At 41.4% G+C, this 14,557-nt stretch overlaps 1 protein-coding gene across 1 annotated transcript in view; it reads right to left on the reverse strand.

Moving 5' to 3' along the window:
* NKAIN2 (sodium/potassium transporting ATPase interacting 2) overlaps positions 1-14,557 on the reverse strand; it is a 565,357-nt gene that overhangs the window by 4,866 nt on the left and 545,934 nt on the right. The window contains exon 6 of the mRNA XM_052781168.1: positions 3,636-3,717. Coding sequence (XP_052637128.1) covers positions 3,636-3,717 — 82 coding nt within the window. The remainder of the gene's footprint in view (positions 1-3,635; positions 3,718-14,557) is intronic.

Consider the following 14,557-nt stretch of genomic DNA (forward strand, 5'->3'; position numbering starts at 1 on the left):
ATAATTTTAAATTGAATATATTTTTCCTTTTAAAAAATAAGCTGATTTAAATTAAATGTGAAATTGGGAGAGACGATAAGGAGAGTTGTGATTGGAATTCAAAGCCCAAAATATCAAGAAAAGAAACAAAGTGAACCTGCATCTAATAATTCTAGACTATTTAAGGAAACAGTAGCCAGAGGTAGTCCCCTCACTTCACTATCTGTACAGATAATGTTTCTTTTTCATAAATGAGGATTTTTTTTTCCTTAAGTATCCTGTTCATTTATGGTAGTTTTGCATAACTGATGAAATTCCACACAAATGTACTGTATGTTTTTAAACTGAATTGGAATGTTCTTATAAGTAGATCTTGACTGATATCACAAATAAAAAGTAATAGTTCTTTAGATAAAAAAAGTCCAGACACAATAGAAATGTAAACATGAGGAGCCTGAATAAATCACTGTAATTATTTAATTGCACGTGTAAGTTTGTGTAGGTTCAGTATAACCTCCAAATTAACAAAATGAAGTGCTAACTTTAGCACATAGGAGGAAACTAGTTACAAAACAGTGTGTCTTAACAGTTATCAATTACTAAACCCATCATTCCTTCAGGATAATAATTAAATTTTGCATGTATAAAACAGTTAAAATTGATTTAAATCACTTGGATGTAAATCTGTCTGGCTTGAATTGAAATAAAGGTTTGTGTTGATGGAATTCTGTCATTGCAATCCACTAAATCAATTCATGTCAGCAAGCAGTACATAGGTGATGACTGAGACCCACCACACAACTCTGTATGTCTTTAAGATTCGTACTATTTCTGTATATGAATCGATCTGGTAAATATATGGGGGGGATGTTCTCTGTGCTTATTGCTGAAATACATGTTGAAATTTGCATTTTGGCTGAATCTGTACAAACATTAGAAGCTGATACTGTTTTGGTAAGCTCTTCAAAGCTGAGCCCATATGTTCTCCTTCACTTTTGTAGCATGCCTAGCATACCTATAGGTACTACCACACCACAGACAACAAAAAGAGGTGTTATTGTGCCTTTGGACGTAGTTAGTAACCAGATGATTTAAAGGCAACTATCTTCTACTTCTCTCATAAACACAGAGCTCCACATGAGTTGCACCCAGTGTGAGCCTGAACAGTAGAGGATGCAGAGGTGGCAATAAGCTATCCTTATATTTTCTTGATCTTTTCAGGAATTGGACAGGATGATGCTTATTATATCTTCCACTGCCTATGGATTCAAAGACATTCTGTAGCAATTGATAAAGCTGTGGAAGTAGTTATATGGATACAGCTGTATGGATATATATGGGTATAGCTGTATCCTGGATGGATATGATTACACCTTGGAGAGCGGTGAGAGTATGGCAACGAACTCCATAAAGCAGAAGGTCTGGTCTATTCTATTCTATTCCATCCCATCCCATCCTCTGCCTTTCTATGTTAAATGATTCTTACCTTTCAGTCATCCCCTAGAGATGCTGAGCATTGTAAAGTGCAGGTGACTTTGGCCAGAGTCCTGGTTTGCTTTTTTTGGTTTTTTTTTTCTCTTTGAATACTATGGAGGCTGACACTGATGTTCTTTGGTGAACAAGATCCCTAGGGAACCAAACCCTTCCTCCCAACAAATAAAGCTTTAAAACATCAAGTATGGGCTGCTGTTATCGCATCAGGGTGTTTTGATTTCCAGTACGCAGTATTGCTGTAAATAGTGCTACAAGCAGATCAAACCATGGCTTGATTAATTTGACATTCGAATTTGTCACTCCACTACTTAATGGTCTGCCTACATTTAGAGAGCAACTACAGTGTGAATACATATGCATGTGTTCCTGGTGCGCCTCAGCTGTAAATAACAGAAAAGTATTACTAAATGCTGTAAAAGCCTCTTCAGGACAGACTATAGCAATTCTAGAGAACCTTGTCAAATACTATACAGTCAGAGGGAAACATGAAGTGTCTTTGTTTGACTGTGGCTGGGACATGGCAATACTTTTGCAGGTTGATTGGACAAAATGTCAGCTCACATACTGATTTCTGTCTCTCAGTTAAGACAGCAAAACCACCTATACTCCAGTGAAAATGCAGCATTGAAATAAGGCGGAACACAGTTTACATGGATTAATCATATCTCTCTTCGTCTCAGCTACAAGCTTAAAAATATTGCTTTCTTTTTTCCCACAGGTCTAGCTTTCTTTCCAGTCAGTATGAAGATGCTCAGTAAATGCAATCTGGTCTTCTGGAAGAAACACTGAGAGCATAAAGCGAATGGGATAATATCTCAGCTAGAGGGCTCCATATGTTGATGACAAGGTATGGTATACTGAGAAAGAAATAGGATTAGAATTGTTCTAAGTACCTATGAGCCACACGTAATACTAGGAAGGAAATAACATTTTCTAAATGCACAGCACTCTGCCAAAAGTGCAGGTGAAAAATCTTTACTTGAGCACAGACAGATGGGAAGCTGAAGTTAAGATGGCATTGGAGATATGCACTATTGTAATTTGAGATTATTAAAAAGCTCCTAGCAAAGCTCCCAAAGGGCCCAATCCTAAGCACTACCGCAGAATTGATTGTACCACTGATAAAGGAGTAAATGCGGGTTCCATGCAAAAATCCACTAATCCATTAGCAGGCTTGCTTCCACTAATCAGAAGAAATGAAATTACATTCAAGGGTGAATGGAAGTGTATGTTGGGATGGATATCGTTTGCCCGTATTTAGTTCTTTTCCTCAAAAGAGATGTTCAGAAAAGAAACAAAGGGAAAAAGTAAATGTTGTTGCCTCCTTATGAGCTGTTCTGTGCTGTGCTTTTACCGTGTGGCCCAGTGATGATGAATAAAAAACATTTCAGAAGGCTGCAGCAGTGAGGTAAGATTTATCTGGGCAGTCAGGACTGTTCTGAATTGCAGTTGGCATCTTTACAAGAAATATTTGGAGATGATTATTCCTGGACTGGTCTATGGTTGGGTGTTAGCTCTAGTGTGAATGTACTCCAGTTGTGTGTATGTGCTGAGATTTGATTACCCATTTAATCCCCAAATATATCAGGCTGCACTTCTAGGCAATGGATGGAGTTGTCACTCACTGGCTAGGTAAAATACTGTCTTCTATTCAAACTGGCTTTAAAAGCCATATGTTGTTACATTTGTTTTGGTTTTATTTTTAAATGTGGAGACTGGAAATGAGGTACAGGGGTGCCTCGGTGAACAGATGTGCCAGTAAGACAAATGTTAAATGCATCCACTAAATTAGCAAGTTGCTGAGCTTTTGATAAACCTTAATAAACCCCACTTTTCTGCAGCCAAGTTTCGTTAGATCTTGGCTAGTTTTTACTACAGCAAATTCTCATTGCCTCTGAGTGGAACCTGCTTGAATGAAAACGGGGGAAAATCAGGTGAGAGCTAGGTGTTATTTCAACAACTGTGACACATTACATCCCACCCTAAAAAATCATTATAATTCAACAGAAGAGTAACGTTTGTGCTTAAGTGTAGCTTGAATTCAGTCTATCAAAAAAGGCTTCTGCCTATTCTGAATTTTTAAGTCACGTCATCTTTCAGCTTAATGATCCTTTAATATCAGCCTGCCACTCTGCAGAATATCTCAGAAGTTAAGTACTTACATATACATGGGCTGTAGCTGTAAATGAGATGTCTTCTGTGGACCTTGATAGCCGTAAGAGTCAAATCCACCTATGAAATCAACTGAAAGGGGGAAAATTGCTTTCATTAGCAACATCTTTTCAGAAGTGATAGGCACTATCATTCAAGAACCAGCCAGCACACAGATTATTTTTGACAGGCCCCCTAATAATCTGTTAAAATTAGACCAGCTAATTGTGGAGATGCAGAAAAAAGGGTAAAAAAATATAGAGAAAGGCAAAGTCCCTTTTTTAATTTTAAAATAAAATTAATTTTAAAATCACAGAAAGACAATGAGGGCTTTATAACAGCCATCTGTCTATCCGAAATAGCCACACATCCCTCTTTTTCAAGTAGACCACCTCACTGGAGTACAAAACAACATGCTATTCAGATATTACAAATGCTGAAACCCATTTTTTTATTGACATGAATGCATTGCTTCTGACTGTGATTACTGTGTCTGGCTTGCTGTCATACTGCGGTTCAGTGATGTAGAGGAGAGAGCACATTGATCCGACTCTGTCTGAGAGACAGAAGTTTCTCTGATTCCCTGCTTTGACATTTGGGTTGAAATGCACAAACAGAGGGTTGGAACAATTTATCTGAGCTTCTGAGATGAGGCTTCACAGATCTAAGGAAACCAGCATTTCTCTCGAGGCACTGGAGGTCTGCAGGAAGGTTGTAGGGTGGGAGTTATTTATTAATTCACACCATTGCCAGTTCCCAATGGTCTTCTCATGTTTATTTTAAACAATTTCCAGGGCAATTCAGTCTCATCTGAGCCTGAGACCCCTGTTTCTCTGCTATAACACTTTCTTTACACAGGGAAAAGTGCACCCTTTGCTTCCTTTGCACCAGGAGACCCAACTATTAGCTTTTGGGGGTTATTTGTGGGCAGCTCTCATCCCTGAAATATCTTACATAGCAGATGTGAATTTGACTCTACTTTGACAGAAAAGGGCCAAAGAGTTCGGGTATGGAAGTGCATTTTTCACAGGTCTGGGCACAGCTACTGACAGACTGGCTCTGTGTACATTATAAGTAAAAAAAGAGAAAAGCCTCTTTGATAGAGGATAGCTTCTCGCAGATCTAAAATGCAGTAACGTTCACAGAAAAATCACGACATGTAAATTTATAACCCTTGGTTTGAGAACTTTCACAGTGGTTTGAGTCCTTAAAACTTGCATTTATGAGGTTATTTTATACTAAGATACCCCTCAATGTGTGCCACACTCAGGCATACTTATCAATGCAGTCACACATGTTCCAGACGTGTTACAAAATCAAATTCTTGTACCCCTCTGTCCACCATTCACTTTGCAAACCAAGAGCTACCCACCAAAACACTAGACTGGACCAGTACGGTATGTCTCCATTGCACACACAGACATGTTGAACCTGTCATCCACCTTCTTCCCTGGCAAGAATGGTCCCTGCAGAAATAATTTAGCTGATTCTGTGCTCTGTGGCAACATTACGTATACTCTTATCCCAGAATGATGTTTCACTAAATTAATCCCTGACATCTCTAATGAAGGAGGTTCTATAGTCTGTGTTGCCCTTCCCCGCACCTAACTTCCTAATGTCTATTTTAAAAGTAATTTCCTGCAAATTAACTACTTTTCTACATTTTGGCCTTTTCTCCCTGTGGATTTGAAGACAAATGAACCATTTTTTTTCTTCTATAACTACTTCTAAGCATTTTCATAAAGTATTTTCATCCTATCTGTCTTTTCCAGATTTAAGCATACCTAGTTCTTTCAAATTTTCTCATGGCCCATGTTTTCCAAGCCTCTAAATTTCCAAGCCTGAAGATCCTTCTTCAGTCTACTTATGTTTTTCTTACAGTGGGGTGCACAAATCAGGACTAACTGGAACAACTGCCAGGTAGGTCTTCTGTATGTTACCTGGAATAACATGGTGGGGTTTTTGGTTTTGTTTGTTCATTTTTATTTTCTTTTTTCAACAGCATCGTATGAATGCTTAATAGCCAGATCTTTATTTTTATGTTTTGACATTAACTGTAGTCTAGCCAAGTAGTCCATATTTTATCTGAAGACACTTGATTGATTCTTCCCCATAGGAGTTCTTTTGCACTTGTCTGTATTGAATTTCATCTTCTTGATTTCAAGCCACTTCTCAAGATCATTTTGACTTCTAATCCTATCTTCAGAACTGCTCTTACCCCTCCCAGTCTGGTTTCATCTGAAATTTTTACAAATGTTCTCTCCTCTATCATCCTTGCTGTTAACAAAAATAATGAAGAGAATTATTTCCCTAGCCGAGGTCCCAGTGGGATCCCATCTGAAATGTCATCCCAGCTGGTTGATAACTAAATTGCAAATAGACTTTTAAACAATTCTGCACACAACCTATGATGACTGCATCTGGACAGTGCTTCCCTGGCCTGCTTACAAACCTTTCATAGGGTCAAATTCTTGCTAAAATCAAGATAAATGCCATTTGTTGCTTCCTACTTACTGTCTGTAACCATCAGAATAACTTTATTACCATGTGATCATGTCTTTGGAAATTTATAGGCACAGAATGAAGAATTCACTATAGGAATATTGTTGAGTGAAGTGCTAGGCTGGAGGAAACCCCCCCCCCTCTTATTCAAATACGAAGGTTGCAGCATAAAGAATGGACATGTCTTTGCTGTAGCTATGGTTTGTTGTTCTCCTGCCCAATTTTCCTTTTTTTCTCACTCTTGACCTCAGAGAACACAAGTCAGAAAATACCTGTGTTGGACTGAGTGTCTCACTGGTGTCAACCCATGTAATTTTACAAATGTTGCCTACATGCGTTTGTCCGGCTTTGCATTTCTTTTGTACTTCCCAAGACCCTTCAAGCAACTGGTAAACCATTATTAGAAGGCTGCAGGCATAGATGCTCTGTTTTGCAGTCGTGGGGCAAAAGGTCTTAAGGGTGATTTTAAGGTTGTTTTTGGAAAGCTAAACCAATGTGTTAAGAAAAAGATTTCTTTCAGTGAAATGACTTTGTGTGGTCATGAGAGAAAGGTGCATGGCAAATATCTCTGCATGCATTGTGTCTTTGCCCTGTTGCACAGAGTAAACACAGTGTTAACAAGCCAGATGATAGATTGTCAAGTGACAAACAAGGCAAGCTTGTAGAGACATTTCTGTGTTCAACTGACAGTGGAAGTTCCCATGTGTGTAACCAAATGATGGCAGGGCAGAGAGTTCTACTGTGACCTTGTTGTAGGCGTACAACGGCTTCTTATGCACAACAGCAAACTTTGCAAGGTAGGTGAAGGTAGGTAATAGAAAGTGGATCCAATACAAAAGGATTTCAGTAATTTCTTTGTAGCAAGGTTTCTTGATGGCGGCAGTTTCTCAGCACTGCAAAGCCTGCGGTGTCCAGACTGTGCTAAAAGCTCCCCGTGGACTCTGAGCTAGTTTCTTAAAGCATGCAAAATGCTGCCCTTTCTGCAGGCATTTTATGCTGGCTGTGCCTGAAAGGTCACTAAAAGTGTCGTACGACTGATACATTCCTGGCAGCAGTAACATGAGATGAATAAAACGAGGCTCATTAGCTGAATCGCTACAGAGGCTTCCATCCTTAACCTCATCCATCAAACACATTTTTGACTATTCTATTTTACATTCATCTTACATGTCACTGTTATCAGAAGCGGCTCTTTTGTCATGTTTTGCTTTAGTAAAAGCACACGTGCATGTACAAACAAACACAGAATCCCGTTCTTTTGAAATATTGGGTGCTGAGATGGTTATTTTCCTACCTGGACTTGAATAGGATAATAGCAGTACTATTTATCTGTAAAATCTTTCATAAGAAATTCAGCCTGAGTATTTTCTTCCTTTGCTGGTGTTAAGGGGCTTGTCAGGCATATGACTGTAGTTACAACTGTAACACAGACAGGACACTTGGCTCAAAATAGGGACATATTTTCTATTACTAGGCACCCACAGGGATGTGACGTTTCAGCCTCTGCGCACAGTCCCAGTCCCCACTGTCTCCAGTGCATGTCAGGACAGTATGAGAGGCATGAATGGGTTTCTCATTTTTCATTTCTGGAAGTTTGTGGTGTATAGAGGGACCATTAAACCGGGATGCACAAAAAAGACTCCATTAGCATGGATGTACATACGGGAGAAGGGACTTTCTAGCGAGTTTGCAGTGAAAAACATTGAAGCTGATGAAATCATCAGATGGACAAAGAGAAAGGAAACAGTGAGGAATAAAAGTAGTAGCAACTTCCTATAGAAAGCAAAAGGAAAGGTATTGAATAGAAACCAGAAGACTAGACACTATTCTACTTACAGAAATTTTCCTCTGTAAGATATAAATACAGAAGCACAAAAATTCAGGTCCTCAGCTAATATATATATTTATAGCTTCAGTGACTTCATTGAAGCAATCATAATTTACATTAGCTTAGGATCTGACCCAAAGAGTCATTTAGGGCATATGTGTATAGAAACATGACTGACACTATGGCTTTCCTTGCATTTTAGTAGGCATGCAAAAATCAATACAGACTAGATACGAAAGGATATCGAGTTTAGGAATGGGGAAGGGGATGAGTGGCTTTATCTGCAAAGAAAAGGAAAGGGAAAGGTTGGGAAACAGCCATGTAATTGGCCACCCTGTGACCTGCAGTATGAATGACTTCTTGACTCCTTTCAAACCCTCTCCTTGCTTTGTTCCTTTGCTACTATTGTTTGTTTTGTTGATTATCTCATCCCTACCCTTGATGCACGAGGCCCTGCCTCTCCCAGTGGTGAATCTACTGCCAGGACTCAACCCTGCCTTCACCACCACATCTGCTTCCTGCCTGGGGCTCCTTCTTTAAAAGTGAAAGTGTCTTTGGTAGTAATTCTATAATAAGGGTGACTTCTCTCACTGATTCCTCTCTCCTCCTTCACTTCGTCCATGTCCCTGATGAAGTAGCTTGGCTCCTCCAGCTTTATTAGCTCCATCCCAGACACCCCCATCACCTTCCCATCCCCTTCTCTCCTCCCATCTCCACTTCTTTCTCAGCACACCATCTTTCCCAGTTCTTGTACGAGCAAACTGACAAAGTAGTTCTCCTTTCTTCAGTTTTCCAGCCTTTTTCACTCCTCTTACCATTCATTTCCCCTTCTCTCTTACTACAGTTACAAGAATTTTGTTCCATAAAACTTCGGCTTGTCCCAGTGACAGACTCTTTCTCTTGACCTCTTTTTTTTTTGCATTTCCCTCCCAGTATGAATACATGTAAATTCCCTTCATAAAAAAAATCAATCCCACCCTTATCCGTGCTTGTTCCATTCTCTCTCTCTCTGTGTCTCTCTCTCTTGATGGTTCCAAACAATTTCTGGAGCTATTTTCCTCCATTTCTGTAGAAGATTTTCTCCCACCTTGTGTTCTGTCCCTTGCACGCAGCTAGAACTGCAGTCGGATCACCTCTTCCTATCCAAATTTGGGTACTGGTAACCTAGCGCACACAGTCCTCTCCATGGATTCATCCAGCCACCTTTTGCACAGCTGCTGCTCTCTTCTTCCTGAAACCTTTGCCTCACTGGCCTCCGCTGTCCCCTCTGCAGGTGCTCACCTTCCTCCTCTCATCACTCGTCTCCTTTCTTGATGGTTCTCCCTCCAGCATGCTGCCAGAGACCCAAAAGCAGTAACCTCTGCCTTTTATTTTTCTCCACCTCCTGTAAACTGGGTAGTCGGACTCACAAATGCAAATTCTGCTGTCGTCGGCTCTCTCAGGTGTCACGGGGTACCTGGCTTGTGCTCACTCTGCTAATCTATGCAAACTGAAATCTCAGCTTCTCTCTGTGATATTTACCCATGGATAATTAAACACCAGTTCCAGTTCAGCATGGCTAAAACCAGAACTCTTTGCCGCTCCTCCCTAACCTTCTCTGCTACCTCTCATAGTGAGCGATGGCACTCGTATCCTCAAGTCTGCCTGTCACTTGAGGATGTAAGTTAGATGTCAACTTTGGTTTGGGCTGTGCACCATTTAATTTCCAAAGATTATTTTTGCATATCGAAGAGGGAGACTTTCCTGTCTGTTGACACACCTATAACATTTACCCAGGGCTCTCAGTGTCAAACACCACAATTGTTCCTTTTTTTTTGAACTCACCAAATGTGGAGTTAAGGAGGCAAAAGCTGTAGGACTCATCTTTTTGGCTAGGTTATTCTTCTCTGCATCCTGCTGCTGATTAATCTATATTACATCGAGTAGAAGCTAAATCTTTTTACATTCAAAGCCTTTTGTAGAGAATCCACATCAATCTCTCCTCCTTCCAGTTCCAAAAGCTAAATTCTGCTCCCATGCTGCCAGCTTGACCTCCATACTTGTAAAATTTCCAAACATTTTCTCTCCTTGTGAGAATGTCTTCACAAACAGTTCTCTCATTATTTTCCCTAAAATTCTTCTTTGCTCTGTTGGCAATAATTAGCTCGCCAATGCCCTTATATTCCTGTCTACCACAGTGAATAATATTTGCTTATAATTTCTTTGCACTCATGTTCTGGCTGTACCCACCAGTTGCCTGTTTTCTAATACATAGATTGCAAGCTCCAAGAAACAAGGGTGGCATTCATGTTCATACAGTGCTTAGCATCGTGGTAGTTCTTAAATACATTCATTAATCTAAAGCACTAAAATAATATTAAAAATTTACAATTACCCATGATAAAGATGGTAGCAATTTAAAAGTGCTAACGACCAGGGAAGCATATGTGCATGGGCACATGGATGCTTCTTGCACATGCATGTCACAACTAAACATATTTCCTGCGTGGTATAGCAGAGAGAGAACATGTGATGTACACGTGCTACATCTGACATGTGAGCTCTAAAATTTAGGTAATTGGTAATAAATTGGCTCTGGAGGCCAAAGACTTGGCCCCCTGGACTCAGGCCTCAGAAGTGCTGTGATTAAGCCTCACCGGCATAGCGAGGCACTCCACTGCACGCATAGCTGGGAGGGAGGAGAGATGGCAAACCAACTACAGCTAATAACTTCACTGAAGGCACTGTTGGTGCAGAAGTGAGTATGTGAGGCAAGAGCGAGCTGTGCGCAAATGCTGGTAGCTAAAAACTGGCCAAACTGAGAAAAAATGGAGGGGAGTGAAATTAGGCTTGGTTTTAATAACTTTGGAAATGACATATGGGAAAAAATATAAAAGAACATATGGGGACACCCTTGCTCCTGCAGCTTTGCCAGTATCCCGCTACCCGCCTCGCTGTTTGGTGAAGACGCTTCCAAACACTTTTGTGCTGCTGCCTTTTTATGCTGTGAGCATGGCCCGGTGGCTGTTCCACAATTTAGTGCACAGAAGGAGGTTTGCTTGAATACCATCTCAATAAAGTTTGTTTACAATGATAATCAAACATTATTGGTCTTTGTGCTGAGTGCACAGTGATTTAGACTCACAAAACGGGATAGAGCCAAGCATGGGGAAAGCAGGGGGAAGGAGGGCACCTGCCAATACATGAGGCTGTGCCCTTCCTGCGGGCACAGGAGGGTTCAGAAATGATGTAAGGACTTGGACACTCTGTCCGGTTCTTGCGGTGCAATGAACTGCATTTCTGCCAAATGGCCAGTAATGGCCTGTGAGTGCTCTTAGCTCACCCATTTGCAAGGTGAAACTAAAAGCTCAGATTTTTAAACCGTAACCTCATGGCACTTCTGAGCCCTATGATGGCCACAGGAGGAGCAAAGGGAAACCCCTACACAAATTTCAGTGGAATTTCTCAGCTCAGATGCTGCCCCAATGCCACTATTTCCATGCTGTTTACTTTTATAATAGCAAAAATTATTCCATCATTTTTTGCTTCAGAGGGGCTTTTCCTGCAGCTTCTTCCCCTCTTATCATGTTTCTTGTTGGATAAAGGCCTCCAGCATCTTCTTCTGTCTCTGTTGCAGCTGATCCCCTGGCTAATTCTTTGATCAGCCCTTCTGAGACAAGATGTAGGACTGGGGAGGTACGTGGGTTTGTGAAACCTGGTAAGCACCACCCAGTGTCACTACCCTTATGGGGGTACTGACAGGGATCTCAGCCTGTTACTCCCTATAATTAGGACCAAGCAGGGATGCAGATATTGCATTCAAGGTGAGCCCAGCTCATGGTTGTACCCAGCAGAAAAGACCAAGATGAATGGTTTTGAGGGTCCAGAAATCAGAGAAGCCAAAATGTGTCTCAGTCTCCCAGGTGAAGAAGGGGTCTGGTCAGTAGTAGAGTCTCAGGGTAGGACGCGAGGAAGACTGTGCTCTGGAGCAATGCATCAGCAAGGCAGGGCTGGCCAACAGCAGGAATCATGTCGAGGAGGTGGGAACCAAGGTCATGGCTGAGCAGAAAGCAGCCAGGATGAAAGCAGCCAGCAGTAACCAAGCAAGGGCTGGGAGGCTTCTGGAGCTGAAGGCAGAAACAGGGATCAGGGACAGGGCAGGCAAGAACGAGAGGCAGAGTCCAGGAGGAAAGGGCTGGGGCATAGCTGCAGCAATGAGAAATACTGGACTGAAATGGTCAGCACTGCCTTTTATATCTGATAAATACAGCAAGTCACCTGTCAAGCTTATAGACCTGGAAATAGGGTTGCCGTCAGGGAGGCTGCCGCTTGACCCCTGCAAGGTTTTGCAAGGCTTGTCCAAACTCGCAGTGGGGTTTGTCCAGTGCTCAGTAAAAACTCTGTAAAAGACCTCTACTCGGCTATGAGAACATTAATAGTCTGAAGAATATATTATTTTTCTACACTGGACAGACCTGGAAACTGCTGGATAATAGCCATTTGCTTTCAAATTTTCATGCTTGAGTACTGAGCAAAAAAATATAGCCCTGCAATAGTTTTTGACTGGCAAATCTTTCTAAGAATTAAAGAAAATGTGGGGTAGACTGAATTATCATAGAAGTTATCAAATGAATCATCAGGAAAAATTATTCTTAGCCAGATCACTGCTAGGGGCAAGCAATAAAGAGAGAAAAAAGGAGGAAAAGGAAAATGCCTGGGGCAGTACCCTCCAAGTGTGACCACCACACTAATAAATTAGAATAAGAGTCATTAGTAGGTGCAACAAAGTGGAGAATTAAGGCCCAAATCTATGAAAGTTAACAATCCAATGCTAATGAAGACCTATCTAGATATTTGAAAGGAAAAGTAATAAGGAAAACTTTAACAGAAGGCATGCTGATAAAAATAATTTAGTACAAAGCCATGTCCCAGGCATGTAGGAAACCGCGAGGAGCTCACGGTGGCTGTCTCAGCGGGGAAGACACTAAGGCTGCGGGCAGGTGTCCTTCTCAGGGCCACTGGAAATGGTTAATGAGCCTCGTCCACCCGCGGCAGCTCATCACCGCTCCTCTCCGAGACGTTGGCTGGCCAGCACCTGCGGCGTTACACCCGCTCGTTTTGGTTGAACCCCCCGAGGAGGCAGCCGGCTGCCCTCGGAGGCTGGGAATCCGGGGTTGGGAAGGGGGTCGGCTGCAATTCCGGTGGACCCCCGAGCTGCCCTCCTTCCTTCGGGTCGGGGCGAAGGAGGAGATGCTCCCCCGGGGCGCAGCGCAGGAGGTCCTGCCTCCAAAGCCTGCCCTCCGCCGTCGGTGCAAAGTAGCAATAAACGGCCGGCGTCGAAAAGGAGTCTTTCACCGGCATCGAAACAAAACACGGCGGTCCGCCTGAAACCGTTTTCTGTGCGATTTTCAGCTTGTGGAGAGTCTCGGATTTTGCTAATTTTTCCTGATTTTGAATATGAGTTTCGTTTATTTTTAAATGTCAAAACATTTCCCTGGCCATGACGACCATGTCCTGCTCAACTGCGGCAACGACCTGAGCATCTTTTCAAATCATCTGCAGCTTTTGTTGTCAGAACCGTCACTAGTTACTACCTCATTTCTGCTACCCATTTGACGCAACTGTGTGGGACATTGTTTCATGATCTGGGCTTCTTTGTGTTCTTCCCCTGAAACAATTAATTCATGACAAGACAAGTAACATTTTCAAAATGTTTTGGTATGAACTGTATCTTTCTTCATAAAAGAGATGTTAACTGTTCATTCCCTTTTCACATGCGCAGATCTTTTCCAACGCTTGGCAACAAGTCTTTCTTGAAAAGATAAAACATGTGTGGTGAATAGTTAAAAAAAAAATGATGCAAGGTAAGTATATCTCCCTGGCTGTTACAATGCATTGATTTTATTAAGCAGTATCCCATTGTGATGAGCTGCTGGAATAGAAATGTTACTTCCTTCAAGGTTTACATTATGTTATTTAGACATTTTTTAAACTTGAGGTTGACAATCCCCACAGGAGGCGGTGATGGATGCAAGGGGAGTGGCAGGGAAGACAGTGAGGGAGAAGAGAAATTATCGTAGATGGAGCCAGCAACACCACTATTTTCCCCCGTGTGATTTTATTTATATATTTGCCTCATACCACAACCCTGTCTCCGAGGGATTCCTTGAACATCAACTTCATTAGTTACGAAGGCAGCAATCCATAACCAATTTTCTTTTCATGTCAAGCTTGTTCATGTATAAACCCAGCCCTTTTGTTGGAAACATTTGCAATTAATCCCACAAACAAAGAAAATGCAAATCGTACAGTCTACCCTAAGCAACCCTTCTGACTCAAGGCCCTGACCACCATCTATTATACACTAAAATGAATTGAAATTCCCACTTTGAGGCTAACCTAATTTTCTACTGATAACAGGCATGGACTCCCAGAAGCATTCCATGCATCTAGATAGTAACATCCTAATTTCCTTTCCTGGTAAATGTTTTAAATAAGATTTTAGCACCAAAGGAAATTAACCTTTAAATTAATTGTAATTATAAAATGCCATCACTGATTTTGTCTTCAGACTAATTACTTGCTATTATTTAAACAAACTGCACCTCCTCTGAGCTTTAAGTT

This window comes from Harpia harpyja, chromosome 3, assembly GCF_026419915.1.
Source record: "Harpia harpyja isolate bHarHar1 chromosome 3, bHarHar1 primary haplotype, whole genome shotgun sequence".
In the NCBI taxonomy this organism is placed as follows: domain Eukaryota; kingdom Metazoa; phylum Chordata; class Aves; order Accipitriformes; family Accipitridae; genus Harpia; species Harpia harpyja.